This window comes from Spermophilus citellus (assembly GCF_964194105.1).
Source record: "Spermophilus citellus genome assembly, chromosome: 4".
Lineage (NCBI taxonomy): Eukaryota > Metazoa > Chordata > Mammalia > Rodentia > Sciuridae > Spermophilus > Spermophilus citellus.
In genome coordinates, this window is record NC_138185.1 from 221,528,575 (window position 1) to 221,546,151 (window position 17,577).

General features: G+C 42.4%; 1 protein-coding gene across 1 annotated transcript in view; it reads right to left on the reverse strand.

Annotated features, from left to right (window-relative positions):
- Window positions 1-480: 480 nt before the first annotated feature.
- Window positions 481-17,577, reverse strand: part of SETD3 (SET domain containing 3, actin N3(tau)-histidine methyltransferase) — an 81,814-nt gene continuing 64,717 nt past the window's right edge. Inside the window, exons 7-13 of the mRNA XM_081292003.1 lie at window positions 12,521-12,579; window positions 11,622-11,736; window positions 7,419-7,493; window positions 6,163-6,329; window positions 5,222-5,307; window positions 2,404-2,564; window positions 481-1,541 (exon numbers count right to left, since the gene is read on the reverse strand). Of these exons, the coding sequence (XP_081148129.1) occupies window positions 1,086-1,541; window positions 2,404-2,564; window positions 5,222-5,307; window positions 6,163-6,329; window positions 7,419-7,493; window positions 11,622-11,736; window positions 12,521-12,579 (1,119 nt within the window). The 3' untranslated portion in view covers window positions 481-1,085. The remainder of the gene's footprint in view (window positions 1,542-2,403; window positions 2,565-5,221; window positions 5,308-6,162; window positions 6,330-7,418; window positions 7,494-11,621; window positions 11,737-12,520; window positions 12,580-17,577) is intronic.

Below are 17,577 nucleotides of genomic sequence, written 5' to 3' on the forward strand. Positions count from 1 at the left end.
TGGAGCCCATGCAACGAGCTGACTGCTGGCCCCACGGCCCTCGCGACACCTAGGACCGCACTCACAGCAGAAGGTTAACTTTCCAGAAATGCTTGGGGAATAAGAAGGTGGTCTGCAGGAAAGCTCTACCCAAATGGCCTGCCCCACTCCAAAGAAAAGGAATAGACAAAAATATTAACCATGTTGTCCTTTTAATAAGGGATTTTACTCAAAAGGGTAGCTTTGAAAATCTCTAGCTTGTGAAACCAGATAAGCCAGGGAGCCGCCTCACCTTGAACACAGCACACAAGGCTGCGGGCCCTGTGATTGCAGACTCTGTCACCAACACTGGGAATCAAGCGCACCACTTTGAGATCAGAGCCAACGTTTAAAATTAGGAGGAGGATGTATGTCCTACTTGGATTCAAGGAGAAGGGACAATTTCTCATTACAGTGAAACAAAACACAAAAAGTAAACAAATCTTTAGAAATCACTAGATATATATGTGTGTGTATATATATTTATATAATTAGGATTATCATCAACATTTAAAACTATTAAAAATAAGGTTGCCACCTTACCTTTGCTTTTGGTACTGGGTTATTATTTTTTAAGAAGAAAAAAAAAAAAGATTTTGCCCAGACTCTAAATTTAGTTTCCTACCCTCACTCTTGCTTTCTGCTGCGCTGTGTCCCCACCTTCCCGCTGAACACCCAGAGTCCCATCGACGCTTGTTGGCAGGAGGCAGAGCAAGCTTTAATTCCGGCCGTCAGGCTGACAGGCCCACAAAAGCACAGCTGAGCAAGGAGCCGAGTTCTTCCCCAGGAAGAAAACACAAGTGCCCATCACAGGCCTGCAGAATCTTCCAAAGGCGCCTCCTCCCTTGCTGCTGCTAACTTATTTGTTTTGCCTAGAAGCAAGATGGCAATCTTAATCAAAAGGGAAGCTAGATCTTTAAAATAACTTAAAAATCATTTTTATATAAAGCAGCAAAAACATATTTTCCTCTCTGCAGAAAGAAAAATGTTAACAGGGAACACGGCGATGTACATGGACTGTCCACACGCTTCCGCTGAACTGGGCTTGCCGGCCACGGTGCTGTGCCTCAGAGCTGCTCTCTTGCTTCCTCGGTGCTACCTGAAGAAGATTCTTTGGCTTCTTCATTTGCTCTTTTACTTCCTTCTGGATTTAGATTTTCGTTTTCGGACCTGGTCCCATTGGGGATAGAGTTTTCACCATTGACGAGCCCGTTTTCTGCAGCCTTGGCTTTGCTGACAGCCTCCTTGAGGCTCAAGGCCTCCTGCACCCCGGCCTCCTCCTCGAGGTTTCTCAAGACCAGGGGGAGACTCGAGTCCCCAACACTGCCCTCCAACAGCCCAAGGTCACTCTCCTCACATCTGGGAAGCGGCGCCCTCTCCTCCATGCGTTTCCGGTAGTATTCTCGGGTGACACCCGCACTCTTCACTGCTTTTTCCAAAATCTCCTTTTCACCTAAGCGCAATTTGATGGCCATTGTTGCACGAACAGAAAGGTCATGGGTTTTCAGTACGGCTTTATCTTCCTGGAAAAAAAAAGAGCAGAGTTAATGACAAGTCATCTAAATCAGCAAAGCTGCAGTGATAGGCAGGACACTGAAGGGGAAGGAGGGGACTTACTAGGGTGCTGGAAGGTTCTAGAACTTCACTGTGCAATGCTTGCATTTCTGGACACTTCCATCAAAACTACACCTCAGGCTTGTGACCCTTACTGTAGTGAGTTAGACCCTAAACTGTTGTAAAACAAAAAGAAAACCTACAGCAATTGCAGCCATCACAGACAGAGCAGCTCACCAACTCGGCCCCAGTGCAGCGCCTGGGTGGAGGCAGGTAGAGGGATGAACCTAAAGGAGACCTTGGAGCCTGTGGCCCAATGATGAGCCTGAAAGCACAAATACAAATGTCGAATCGTGTGAGTTAGAAACTAAAAAAGTAGGCCAGGCAGGCACACAGTGGCACAAGTGGCTTGGGAGGCCGAGGCAGAAGAATCGGGAGTTCAAAGCCAGCCTCAACAATTTAGCGAGGCCCTACTCAATGACAGGTTCTCAGTGAGAACCTGTCTCTAAATAAATAAAAAAGGTCTGGGGATGTGACTCAGTGGTAAAGCACCTCTGGGTTCAATCCCCAGTACCAAGAAAGAAAGAAAAGGAAGGAAGGAAGGAACTTCAAAATAAAGAGTATTAAATAATTTTATCTTCTAGTCAACAATGCCTCAATATAAATTTTTGGTAAGTGCATTAATAGAAAAAATATTAATATTGAATGAAAAATATCCAATACATAATTAATTGCTAAGGAATTTGAGAAATTTACATTTAGGAAGATACAGATTATTAAACATCTCTACACACATGACAAAATCAAATTGCCATTTATCAATCTAATTACCTCAATTGTTGTTTTATATGTTTTTAAAAGAAGTGAGGCTCTGTCTTCCAGAAATGTCCAAAGTTTGACCTCATTGTCCCAGCTCACAGGAAACTCCGAGTTCCCCAAGGTGAAGATTCTATCGATAGCATTATCTCCGAGCAAATGTTCTTTCAGTTCCTCTACAAGAAGTACAAACAGCAATCTGTTAGTGGGGACAGTGGCGCTACCTCTCACTTTTTTAAAGCAACCTGCCTTAGAAAGCGTACTCTCCAACAGTGTCATCTTACAGGAAGGTGGTTAAAAGCTCCCCCAGATTAACTGACCAGGCCAGATTTTCCAAAGTAGAGCTAGAGCCAAGTTTCAGATGAGGAAACCAGGGAGGCCTCTTTGCTGGGAGTCCAGATCCAGCAGTGTCGAAGCACTCCAGGGACCAGTCTTACAAGGGGCACTGAGACTTTAGATGGCTGCATAAGAAGCTGTTCAAGGACAAACAGCCTGTGGCCACACACCCCATGCTTTGATGATACCTTTCTCCTAACCATGGGCTCCATCCCTCCAACTGGGTCAAAAAGACACTTAGTTGAATAACGTAAACAGGGAACACAAGCAACAGCCGCAGCAACCCAGGGATCCCTCTGGATTTACAGCCGATTGGTAGTCATTCTTCTCATAACAAGCCACGGTCACAACAAACCAGAAAATGGACTATAAAAATCTTAGTTAATGAAAAATGGGCCTATATCTCTCACTTGTCAGGAATTTAAAATAGGAAGTATAAATAAACACGAGTGAACATCTCAATATATTTAAGTTAAGAAGAGGGAAGAATCCAGCAACTGCTCTGAGCATTTATCTCCTGGCACATTATCTCCAAAAGACCAAACATGCCCGTGCTATTCATGCTCAAGAAATACACCAGCTTCTTATGTAACTGTGAGACAGTATCTCTTTCAGAGCAAAATGCCCTACAGCTGTCACTATTTACAATTCAAATTGAGGAACTGCTGCTGCCAGCAAACCAAACTTTTATTAGTATTAGTTGGAGTAATTCAAAGAATACATCAATTGTCTTGGCATGACAAATTGTCTTCCCATGACTAAAGGAAACCAAAGAGAGGCAGCGAACCTAAAATGATTCAAATAGCTTTTTAAAAAGAAAATAGATGTTACCTAATGTTCAAAAGAGATTTATCGAATTGTATTTGTTAGCAAAAGAATGTGATAAAATTCAGGATTTTTAGACTCTTGATTCTTCAGTTTCGATTCTTTGCATAAAGCAATGGAGACTTCTTAAAAAATGTGCTTTCTTGGTGGCAGAATCTCTTTTCAGAAGCTCCTTGTACCAAGTTACTACTGTGCTCCCTCCTCAACACCCCCACCCCAGTTGTCTCTTCTTCCAGGGATGAGGGAGAGCCAGAGGATCAGGGTAGAGCTTTCTGTCCCCTTCCACCCAGCAGCAAGATTGACTCCCTTCACACTATGGGAGGGAAAAACCCAGAAGGAATTAAGACTACGATGCAGGGTGGCCTGCCTGGGTGGCTCTGTAGCAGGCTCCCGTCCAAGCTTTCTTCTAGCAAATGACTCCTTGACGGGATTCCCCAGGCTTATGTCAGCCCCCTCCTCAATGGTTCCTGAGCCTCATTCTGCCTGCTGGGCAGCCTGAGGTTGGGAGCTAAGTCAGGATCATCTCTTGCCTGCTCGGTGATCTTGGCCAAGCTTCTGTCTTCTGAATTGGAGTTTCTACATCAGTGAAATGGGAATACCTATCCCACAGGCTGACAGATTGAAAGTAACGTCTGTACCACACTGAGCACCGTGCCCAGCACACAGTGAGCATGCCACAAATTATAGGAATTACTATCACCCTTACCTCCCTTAATTATATATTCCCAGGAATATGAACTGTGACATTCAACTCTGTATCCTCGTGTGTATGCAAGAAAAGCCCACAAGGGTCCCTTAATCACCTTCCCTGAACTAGAAGGTTGAACCAAGTACAAGAGGCACCAAGAGCTCCCACTTGAATGACAGTGAATCTGCAGCAACGTGGCTGCTCTTGAGGAGCACTTTGTCTGGTTCTGTAGTTGGTGTTTACATAGGATCCCTGTATTTTGGGACCAAGTTTCTTCTACCTTCAGCCCACTATCAAAGCCTAGTCTGTGCAGAGCTTCTCTCTGGGCACAGATCTGAGACCCTGGCAGAAGACAGCAGGGTACACCTGTCTCTCGGCCATGACAGGCCACTCTGACCAGGACTGTACTGTCCCTGGTACCCCAGCAGCTCTTTCCAGAACACTTATGTCTGCTCAGCCAGTCATTCACTTACACCCATCCAATCTGTTCTGCACAGAATTTAAGGCAGTTTATAACAACAGCAACACACACACAAACATGATCAAAAGTGAAACATCAGGACAAGGGAATTGGGGGGAAATCATTCTAGGATAAAGAAGTACATTCTAGGATGAATTTAGATTTGACCACATGAGATCAGAACTCAGAATAAAAAAAAAAAGTGACTGTCTTAAGCAAACATAAAGGTGGATGCTTAACAGGTATATTTAACTCTTTCTGGAACTGACATAAGAGGCTGTAGCTGAGGATATTCTGTGTTCTTTGCAGAATGTTTGCATTGTCATTCACTCTAAGATGCCAGACATTGAAGATTTCTGGAATAAAACAAGTCAGTTCCTTCTTTCTCCAATACTGCAGTCTTCCCACTTCCCAAAAGCAGTTTATAGTTTTAAGCCATTTTATCTTCAAACTGAATACTTACATTTTACATTTTCATGAAATCTTTATATATCTTTTTTTTTTTTTTTCATAAAATGATTTACCTTCGGTCATGCAGAACACTCGGAGAAAAGCCAGAAGCTGTGCAGAGATGGGCGGCTCCGTAAAGTGCAGCGCAAAGACACTGGAACTGACAAGAGCGAGAAGCCAAGTCAGCCACCCTGACCTGCTCCAAGGGCATTGGCCGGCAGCACCTGGCCATCCTCAAAAGGGCAAGTGGGGTGCACTGCTCTGGCTGCTCACTGCAACTACCAAAGGGCAATTTTCAGGCCTTGCAGGAGGCAGGGTGCCGAGTTGATAGTCAGGGACAGGTGATATCTGGCACTAGCCACCTCTGCAGCTGCCCAGTGGCTACTGGCCTTCAAGTCAGGCCGTGTGCTCATGTTAAGAGCATTAAACACACCCACGGTTCTTAAAAATGTTAATAATAATTTATGTTGAGTTCACACTTTAATCATTAATCAAATATTGACAAGTTCAATAAGAAAAGGTCTGGATAATCCATTTTCATTAAGAATGGTTCCTCCATTCCCTGGAGGACTAATAAATCATAATTCTTGTCTTCTTTATCATTTCACTCCTCAAATGCAAGAAAATCTTAAGGAATTTAACCAGGAATTCTTGAAATCACTGAGGATCATGACTTCATTACAGAAACTAATGGTGGCAAAGAATTAAATGAAACAAATTGATCCAGGTCATTAACCTTTTCAAGGTGAAAGACATTAATGATACCAAAGTGCTTATTTAACTTAATGAGGATTGCAGGCCTCATCCCCTGGAACTGAGAGCTTTCCCAGCGACACCATTATGTCTACCTAGAACCGTGGTCAATCACTGTGCATCTCCACGGCCCAAATGCGCTGTGTAACAGGGATAAAGGGATTAAGACAAACTACTGGAGAGAAGTTTTATTAACACACCAATTAAACACCATGGAACTGGAAATACTGCAAGTGCCACAGGAAGGGGCCCACGTACGTACGTTGGGATGCCGGCACGCGCCAGCACCTCGGCCTTCATGGCGTACAGCCGGTCACTTTTACTCACTCCAAGCTTGATTTTCACTCTGTCGTGTGAATTATTGTCAAAGAAAAAACCACTGTGGATCACAAACTCTGCATTTGACCGAGTGCCATAAAAAATGTAAATCTGAGATGCAGTAAAGAGAAAATAAAGGGACATAAAACAAACTTAGCAAGCCTTCTTACCACAGAGCACAGGGCTAGCTCTCCCACATTTACTGCTGCTTTACATTAAGGAGACAGAACAGCTCTAAAGTAACCCTCCACCTGTTTGGTGCTGCAAGTGCAGCACGAGCAAAGCTTCCCAAAATCGCCTGCCATTGGTGGGGCCAAGCACCCACATCCACCACCACAGGGAGTGAGGTCCTGACTAGGCACAGAGGACCCTGAATCCCCGGGTCCCTTCTATGACCCCCGTCTCCCTCCAAGGCACAGCCTGACCATTCCCTTAGGACTACATTCTAGAATGCACCATGTCTTCCTCTCCTTTTCATACAGGAGAGTCCCTTCTGGAACATGAGTTTAGAGCAACGCCTGCCAGAAATCCATCTCTACACCCGGTGCAGTTCTGTATCTAGCAGGGGCTCATGCACTTTTCTGAAGAAAGAGCAGATCAGCACTTGGTTAGACTATGTTCTTCATTTTGTCTCAACTGGGATGTCAGTGGCCTACTTCAGTTCTCGTCATGTGTTATGTGCATGGTTGTGAAATTGGGAGGGCGAAGGTAAAATTCATAGATGTGTATTTCCAAACTTAATGAAAAACTTACCCCTACCCCCACCCAAATCATTAGATAAAAAAAAAAAATCACAGATTAAAGTGAAGCACACGATGACAGATGTTTCGGTCTTGATTCCCTTATGTTTTTGCCACTTAAATACCGCTTGTTAACTATTGCCTCTTATAAAGAATCAAGAGAGGAAGAAATAAAAGCAATGTAATTTATGAAATAATTTGTTTTAGTGTCATAAGACAAAGTTTATTTTCAGTTAAAAGTGTTCCAAATATTAGGTCAATTGGGCAAATAACTGCATTTAAATCTTTTTTTTCTTCATGGACCCAAAGCATAATATGTTTACTATAGAATAATCATGCTTATTCCAATATGCTTGTTCCCAAGTTTCCTTTCTGAGTTCAGTACCTTTTTAAATGGCCAACCTAACATTTCCCCAGTGCCCACTGGCTGGCCACATCTGAGACACTGTGGGGAACCTACCTGCTCTCCAGCCCGGAAGTCCTGCAGAGCCACACACTCACAGCGGTCATCCTCCAGGTTGTAACCAGTAGTGATCTAGCCAGGGAGAAGGGACAGAAAAACAGTGAGGCCCTTGCACCTGTTCTTCGCATCATGAAATTCTTGTTCGATAAAGGATAAAAGGTCTCCAGAGGCACTTAAAGGGTGCATCTGAAGGCCTCCCAACTGAGCTCAGGGCCACTTGAGCATTTCAGTCAATTCTACTTACACCAGTGATTCCTGAGATGAAGGAAGTACTCCTGGAAGAGACCCTACAGCTATCACCACTTGATAGTCTGAACCAAACACAATCCCTGAGCACAAAACTATTGCTATGGAGCATCCCCGAGAGCAACAAGCCAGCAGGTGACGTGGGCACACTCCACACAAAGCCTGTGCCTGTGCACTGGTGCTCTGAGGGAAGCAGGGTCTCTGCAGGACCCTTGCCGACTGGCAGTATCACCTTTGTCTAACATTGAGTCATTAGGGGACCAGAAGAGCTGCCTCTAAATCCTGTACATATTAGAGAAATTAAAACTTTAAAACTTTCAGGTATGCAAAAGTCTACAGCCCTGGGGTTCATCCACCTCCTCTTCACCCATGCAGCTGACTCCCTGCTGTAAAAAGTTACTGAGTGCCCATTCCATGCCAGGCCCTGAGCTAGGCCCTAGGAAAACAGAAAAAAAAAAAAAAAAAAAAGCCTCAATCCCCATCCATAGGGACAGTCTAATGGGACAGACACAGGTGGAAAATAAAATATATAAGCACAGGCCCAGGGGAGCCTCAAGTGCCCAATAGAGGGGTAGGGATGCAGTAGGTCAGAGTTGGCTGGTTAATTTTGGAGAAGGTGGCACAAAAAGGCAGGTGGCAGAGCATATCAGGGAGCGGGCAATGGCTGGCTGTGTGACTTGTGCTCTCAGCTGTAGGTGGCTTTAAACTGCACAGTAACCTCAGGAACCAGGCCCAAAGCTGAACTGCAGCTTAAGTTACCTTTTATACTGTGACACAGAGAAAGGGCATGATGATGCCCAGGTCCCCCAGGACCAAAACATAGTGGGGACTACAGACATTTTACTTTTCCTCTCTTCTGTATTTTTCAAATCTTCTCTAAGTATGTATCATATTACTGTCATTATTGTAGGAGAAAGGAATAGGGAAATACAAGCTCATCAAATAAAATTTGGAAAATACAAAAGCAAAACAGAAGGAAGAAAAAGATCATGATCACATTAACATTTTGGATTATTCTTTCCGGTCTTTTTTCCAAGCATGGGTGTATATGTTTTACATGCATTTATTCTCCACTCATGAATTCACTCAAAAAATACCAGGTGTTGGAATATACCAAGACACTGAGAATTGAATAAGACAAAAAAAAAAAAAAATCACCTGGCGTTCATGAACCTTCCATTCTAACGGGAGAATGTGAAACAACCCCGTAGAAATACAATAGATAGAAATACAACATATAGACAATGGTGGGAAGGACATGAAGGGAAGACTGATGGATAGGAGGTGTGGCAGGTTTGCCAAGGGTGTGCAAGAGCAGCACTGCTGGAGGTTCCTGTGAGTAAGTCTCAGAGACATCTGAGGAACAAGTGTCTCAGGTAGCAAATGCAAAGGCCCTGAGGTGGGTGTGTGCTGGCATCTACAGGACAGCTGAGAGCCAGAGGTGGGTCGTAGCTGTGGTATAGTGGTGACAGGTTCAGGGGCCTTGTCCACTACTGTAACAATGTGGGCCTTTAAGACTCAAATCTAAAAGTTTTAGATTTTTCAAAACACAAACAGAAAGACCTTGAAAAAGAGCCTCATTCCTTCTGCTAGGGTCTTCTGCCATGCTTCCACACTGGCTGGCAGGGTCACACACACCTTGCACACTGGAACTAAGTTACCAGCTCACAAACCTCCTAGAGGTGCCCTACTTGTACAAATCAAACAACCCCAAGAAAGGACATCTGGTGCTCCCATCAATTCTGATTCAAGCATGTGAAATGTACAGATCTGTTCTCTCTTGTGGCTCACTACTGTGCTAGATGCCTTTCCTAAACCTGCTTCTCCAGGTGGCTGGAGAATCCACTCCCACTGGCCCGGGTGGTGCTGGCCTCCCACTGTCTTCTGCATTTTCTGGCTGCCACACCTGCTGCTCTGGAATTAATGCCTGTGCTGATGACAGGTTCAGGGCCACTGTGGGAAGCAGAAGGTGACGCTGTGTTCAATCTACCTATCCCTTCATCACGGGCCAGGTTGGACCTACAACCAGAAAGCATCAGCACAGACGCACACAAAAAAGAAACCCTCCTGCCTGAAGAAGCCGGCCAAGTGCTTCTTTTTAAAAACAGATGAACTGTGAATGCAATGACATGCCACGTTACGGTGTTAGATACGGCACCGTGTCTCCCACCAAAACTCACGATGGCCACGGGTCTTGGTACAGCAAAGGTGCAGAGAGAGGCGTGTAGGAAAGGTACTACTTTTCAGACACACACCAGCTTCTTGAGTGACCCTTCAAAAGGCCAGAGATGTGCTGGCCAGGGCTGTGGCAGGCCACAGACCAAAGGAACTGCGTAAGGGAAAATATGGCAAGCGTCATCAGGATAAGCTCATTATTTAAATTTGAGATAAATTCAAAAAAGTGAATAGCTTTCACGGCATTTACATGGAAGCAATAAAAGCTAGTGTCTGATATATTAAAATTCTAAAAAAGAAAAAGAAAAAAAAGAAAGAAAATTAAGCTGGTAGTCTGAGTGCGGAAGGCACCGCACACAGTGACTGTGCGCACGCCGGGTGGGGGCATCCCATGGACAGGGACTGAGGCCGTGGAGGGTGAGAGATTCTCATCTCACTAGATGCTGCCGTGTGCTTTCTTTCTTTTTCACTTATAATAAAATAGGTATTCTCTTTCATTTTAGATATAAAATATATATTCTAATGATCAATGGAGTCTGGGAATCAAGGATCTAGGCCAAAAACAGGAGAAGAAAAATACTAGGGTCAGATAGTAAAAGCTATTGGAAAATTTTTAAAATTTCAAGCTTTTAATCAGTTAAAAACATCCCTTAAGGAAAAAAAGAACAAAGAAATGTAAAGTTACATTCATTAATGAAAACGTAAAGCATGCTACTATTTCTTGGTATTGCTAATTAAATTAAGTATATCAAAACTAAGGCAGAAATGTAATTATAAAAGTGGAACTACTCTTTCTTGCTACAGTTAAATACTTTCAAGGTTCAAGAGAGAGTACCTGTTGCCAGACCTTCTCAAATTAGCACAAGGATTTCTCAAGTGTCTGGCACATGGTACATGTGTTCTGGCCATTTTGTGGAGTTAGATGTGAAATAATTATTTATAGCATTTCTTTAATCTATTTATAATATTGTTAATAATAACAAAGAACGTGGATGCTGAAAAAGATGATCAAAAACCAAAACAAGCAGAATAATATATCTAAAAATTCAAAATTATTAGGAATTTATGTTTCTACATGGTATTACCACAAAATCCTTCTTAGAATATAGAACTTTAACCTAAGCTGTCACTTAGAACCCAAGAGAGCTGAGCACCCCCTTTCCCAGCTGAATTATCAATAATAATTAAATCTCCCTATTCCTTTGTTCCTCCATCGAGTGCAAGTGCATCGATGATGCCAAAGACTCCTGCACTCCAGGGCCCAGGGCATGACCCTCCCCACACCAGGGCAGTTTGTTCGGCACAGGCTGATGGGCAAAGCAGGAGGGTCGAGAAAGCCAAGGGCTGGGGTGGGGAGAAGCAGAGAAGAGAACTCACTGGAAACAGAGTCAGCAAAGAAAGAGAAAAGGATCACAAAAGGAAAACAAGAAAGAATAAAGATCTTCAATAAGTCAGTATTTTTAAAGGAAAAAGGAGAAAGAAACTTTGGTTTAGACTGTGGTAAGAAAGATAAGAAAATGATGCGTAGGCTGAAATGAGGCTTGGCGGATAAATGCACCCGGCTGCGGTTTCTGCAAGAGGCAGGAGACTCCAGCTCCCATTTCCAGTGTGACATTAACAGGTGAGAGAAAGCCAGCATCCGCTCAGCCAGGCTCAGCCGGGCGGGAGGGGAGGGCAGCGGCTGGAGGGAGGTGCAAAGGGGACACAGGATAGCGGGTGGAATGTCTGCTGGAGCTGGGCTCAGCCTCCCGCACCAGACCCCAGGGGGGAGATTGTTACCAGGCCACTGGTGTGATTGCACATGTCCCATAGAGGAATCAGGGCCAGGGTCACCCGGGAACCATCCTCCGTGGGAATTTGGTTTTGTCGTGTCATAACAGAAGAGACTGCCCACCTGTAATGATAAAAAAAAAGTGAATTAGGTTGGGACATTCAGAAGCCAACTCACTAAGAAATAACCAGAAATGCAGGGTCGCCTGACCTCTCACAAATTTCCAAAGCCTTTCCTTAGTACCAAAAGTAATGCCTGGCCTTCTTCAACCTCACTTAAAACTAAGACCAGGGCTGAGGGAAAGCCAGGGGAGTGGCAGGGAAAGGAGAGTCAGAGGGGACAGAGTAAGTGGCTCTGAAGGATGCTCCCGGAGGAAAGAGCCAGGAGTGAGGGCTGGGAACACTGGTCTCGGCCCTTCTAAGGGGTCCTGACAAGCAACGACCACCAGCTTCTACTCTTTCACCCAAATGCTGACTCTGCACCTATTTTCAGCCTTGTGAAAAGTAAACGGCAGGACTCTGATCAGAAACCCTGTGAGGACTGTACGAACTGTGGAATGCAATTTTTTTTTTTATTACATTGTCCCAGTGAGTCAACTATTCCAGTTCAAAAAGCAGTCTCCACTTTATACTAACACACTCTATTTAAAAGGGAAAAAAGCATCCTTTAGCACTGCCCAACACTAATATTAATTTCAAGTATCATTCTGCTACCTCAACCAATCCTCTACCACTATAGGTTAATGGCAATTTCTAGATGGCTATTAAAATGCCAATACTCATCCAAGCTGCTCACTGTAACTTCTGAGACCATCTCTGCTTGGATGCTTTAAATGGTCACAGCGGGTCACTTAGTGAAGCACTGCCCTCTCTTCTAGGACCCCACATTCTCCCCAACCCTCACCAACCTGTAGTCCTCGTAAGTGAAAGAATCCTTCAAGGGCAGTTTGCTGGCATGAGGATGGGTCTGGGAATGAGAAGTTTTAGAAAGCAGAGGTGAAAGAGAAAAAGGGAAAACAGAAATCAGTCAGCAGAATTTCATTATTTAGCTGCCTAACAGATCCTAACAAGAGCCAAATGAAGCAGGAGGCGTCCAGCCGCGCTACTGAGGGATCATCATGCTATCACGCTCTCATACATCACTGTCAACTTAATTTGTTGTGCCCAGCAGACGCCATAAATCTGCTCCTTCATATTTCGGTCCTAGAACTCAGAGACACTGTACGAAATACAATTTAAGGTGGACTGACTTCAGAAAGGCCAGTGCTCCTGAACAGACACAGGGAGCCTGTAAAGTTAGGTGGCTGACCTTAGCCTTTCCTTAGATCCCAGGCTGTGACTTCTGTATGGGCCTTAGGAACAGATTTCAAACCTCTTCTTTTATCAGTAAAAGGAACAATTAAAGGCACTATAATGAATTGAAAGTTCTTTCACTTTTCTCTGACTTAAATAATTTGATGGGGATCAATGTATGTGCAAATGAATCATATCTGTGGCAAACACCAATCAAGTACAGAAAGTCAAGAAAAACACAGTTTTATAAGATTAGAAAATAAATTTTACAAACAAATAAAATAATGATAAAACAGAAATCGGCATATTTTAAAATATACTCCTTTTTTTTTTTCTGGACAAAAGAACATTCGGTAAAAATATCCCAAACTTCACACTAAGAGGAGAAAATTTTCTACATTTTGTATTCTCTGTTCACAACGCCCCCTGCCCCAACTTAGACCTTTCAAGCACTTAAAAACTTTGTCTCAATTAAGAAATTAAAAGCTGTAAGAGTATAATCTTAATCTTCAGTTTCAATTGCAGTCTGATAGACAGATTGCAGCGAGTGATCAAATGAACAAACGGTTATTTCTGAGATGCAGAGGAAGCTCTGGGAGCCGTGTCTGCAGCACTGTCAATGCGGGAGCTCCAAGCGGCGAGTAGTTTTTGCTCTTGACGCATTGGTACTCCGAGTGCACTGTAATTTATCATCTCTCACTGTAATGTACTCGCTGGCACCGTACGCAGGACAGTAGGGGATGAGGTAAAAGTGGCTCAAACCGTAAATCAATTAGAAAACAAAAGCTTGTGCTCAGTGCGCAATTTTAGGCAAATTATATATTACAAAAGACTGCCAATTGGGTGTTAGCTCCCAGGTGCCTGCTTCTCCCCTCTTCCTAGCCTGGCTTTAACCCTTTGGAAGAAGAGTCATAGTGTAAAACTCATTCATCTAATCTTTAAAATGCATATTTGTAATAATAAAGGGAAATTAAAGGAGATACATTTTAAGTCAACATACAAAATAACACATCGCACAGAAGCATGTCCTAGTCAGTTCAGGAAGATCAGGAATCCTGTCTGGGAGGAGAAATCAATAATACCATCAGCTATAGTGAAGATTTGAGAGCCCGGAGGACTGATGCTTCTTGCTCCTTTCCTTTGTAACAAGTGAAGCGCAAGACTGTGCTCTAAGCCTCATGTTTTTCATTTAATTATTAAACTTAACCATGGCAGTGTTTAGGTTTCCATTCAAAAGTACAAGTTAGCAGATAACCAGCCCTATCTATCTATCTATCTATCTATCTATCTATCTATCTATTTATTTAGCAGTACTGGAGACTGAACTCAGGGCCTGTGTCTGCTAGGGAAGAAGAGCTCTACCACTGAGCTACGTACCCAGCCCAGTCTAAACCCAATCTGATCACAAGAAATACCACAGGGAAACTCTAAAACTGTAAAGAAAGGGATTCTATTGCTAAAATTTCCTTTCCCTTATATTAAAATGAAATTTCACATTATCTGAACTACTGAAACTTTGCACACCTGCCTCTTTTCAGTCTGGAAGGTGAGAAAAATGTTGGTTTGGTATTATTAAATATTTAAATTCACTTAAACTATGGAATTTCATGGAATCTTGAAACAGTAAATTTCAATGCTAAATCCCGTAAGTACTAAAAATTTAACACCTCCTCCAAAAGTCTTATTTACTAAATAGAAAACATGGTGACAATTTTCAGAACTGGAATGCAGGATCTCAGAGACACAAGGAAGACTCTCCCAACACTGGCATATCTTTAACAGCTTTGGACCCTACAAAACCACTCAACCTTGGGTGCCCTCCTTGGGGATCCAACAAATGGAAGATTAACTCTCCCAAATGTTTCCTCTCCTACTCTTTAGATACATTTCTTACCCAACTTACAAGTTCATGCTCATAATCCTGATTGGATCATTTTTTAAAAAATCAAGAAAGAAATGTATTTTTCAGATTGATTTTTGAGGATTATTTTGGCTGTTTCGTTATATAATATTTGCAGAATCTGTTAGAAATAGTTGTTCTTCTTTAAAAAAACAGGGTGTGCCTGCTGCATGCAATTCTGGTATAAAAGCTATTCTGCCACCGACACACGCACTTAACAGTTACACTGAAGCAAAATGTGACACAATGAGAAAGCAAGCAGCTTCCATTTCAGCAGGGCTCTCACCACATGACACCAGCGCCATCTACTGGCAGCACAGGGGAGAGGGCTCTATGAGCCAAGGCCTAAGTCATTGCCTAAGTCATTGCCTAGGAGCAGGCCTTCAACAGTGATTTGTGTAAACCAAAGTTGGGTTAAAAAGAATAGCCACGATTTCAACTTCACTTTGGTCAGACTTGGTTTCTAAAAAAATTCTATCCAAGTTGGGCTTGGTGGCACACACCTGTAATCCCAGCAACTTGAGAGGCTGAGGCAGGATTGCAAATTGCAGGCCAGTCTAGGCAACATAGGGAGACCCTGTCTCAACATTTAGAAAAAAGAGCTGGGGATGTAGCTCAGTGATTGAGAGCCCCTGAGCTTAGTCCTCAGTAACAGCAGCAATAGCTACAACAAAATCTCTATCCTATGTATAAAATTTATTATGTAATAATTTTAAGAGGATGTTGAAACATTCCAATATCGCAAATGATCTGTCTATGAAAGATATTTTAGGTTGAAAAATAAATGTCTTGCCTATTCTGAAAAAGAATGAATAAGGATAAGATAAATATCTATTTAAAACAAATTTCATTGAGGCTCTGGAAAGAATGATTAAATTAAAAAAAAAAAAAAAGTCTTTTCTCTGTTTGCAAGTTAAGGTTCAAAAGTCTCTTCCAGAAATTAGGTTAATCTGAAGTCACTGAAAAGCTCCTGGAACGCTCTTGGGCCCTGGAGAGGATGACTGATGTCCTGCTGCAGGAGCAGCTCCCGTGTGACTTCAGGCCACATCACAGCCTCTTCTAACACAAGACATTCCTAATCTGCACTCTAAAAATAAAAATGTGAAATTAAAACAGAAAACATATTCTTTGTGGCCAACTGATTTTAGCTGTGACTAGCTTCCAAGACAGACATACATGAGGAATGTCCCCAGATAGCCTGTCTGGCCACTGTCAGAAAGATGACAGTGCACGGGCCTCTCAGGCACACGGCCCAACAGAAGCATGAGAGGGCCAGTCTGCCAAGCCACCAACTATCCTGCTCCCCCCAATACCATGGAGAAACCAGCCTTGGATTTCTGGTGTATTTTTTAAGTGATTGATGTTTTTACCTTCTTGAACATAATAAATATTTGAAGTTGGGGAAATGAACAACTGCCACAGCTCATATTCAGACCTGAAGCACTAAAGAGCTTGCTTTATTAAAAAAGAGGATTCTGGAATATTCAAGTGAAACCAGGCAGTGGGTAAAGCATTCTTCCTGCTCCCTTTTCCATCACAAGGAGGCCTTCCTGGTGAGACAGTGATATTGGGCCTAGTACAAAATAATCACTGCGTTTGGGAAGATTAATATCTAAAATTGTTTGTTTGGCTTCAATAAAAAGGAGCAATATTGCTAAATATGTAAGTATGACATTTTGAAGAATTTACCATATTGCATGGGTCTGGTAGAGATGCTTAAGGAAATTAAAAACCACTACAGTCAGCATATTTGATCCTTATTAAAGTTCTGTCTTGAACTATCACTCACATAAAACAAAAATAAACCAAGAAGAAATTTAAATAAAACCTATGGATTATAAGTGTTTGAAGATGAAAAAAATGAACGATATTCTGGCTTTAAAAAATTGATTTAGCATGCAGCTTCTCTTTATAGTCCCTTGATAAAAATGAAATCTCCCTAACAAACACTTAATAAAACCTGTCAATATCTCTGGAAAGAAAAATGACACAAATGCATTAAGTATTAAATACCCTTGGAAAAAGTCACATATTCCATGAATTTTTGATGTACTATCTTGACATTAATGTAAAACCTTGATATTTATAATTGACAGATATTTAATAAAGTATAAAAGAAAATGGCTGCTGCGCAGCATGCAAATTTTTCAGGTTGATCAGAGACGAGAGATACAGACGTGCACTCACACTAAATAAACACTTAATATGTGTTACACAAATCAGCTGCAGTCTTATTTTAAGCTCATACAACAAACCTTTGTAGAGAACCAAAATAAGCAGAATTCGTTATTAGGTGAATTCCTAATTCAGAAACATCTAGCATGGGAAGCAGCTTTCAAACAGTAACAGTTCTGCACAGGAACAAAATACTTTTGAGTCAAGGATGGTTTTGTTTTCGACATTTAGCAAAAAGCATTTAAAAAATAAAGACAAGCACTTCCCTGAACACAGGGAGACGCATTCCTAAAACAATGCTCAAAGGCAACAAATTTGACCTAGAGAAAGATTCAAAATGCTCTGAGAAAGGATTAGAAAATGTGAAGGGCCCAGAAACCAAAGACATCTCTCAAAATCGGGTCTTCTCTTCCTAGACTGATTTCTGTAAGAAAATCAAATTGAATACAAGAAGAGTCACCCCCAATGAGGCATTCAAATGTACCAAAGAAAAGTGGCCTGGTTCATAAAAATGGCTCCTAAATACTGTGTTTTAAAGAACTTATATCCTGCTATTGTGCATCATCAGTTATTCATTTCCAAAAATATGCATGGTAA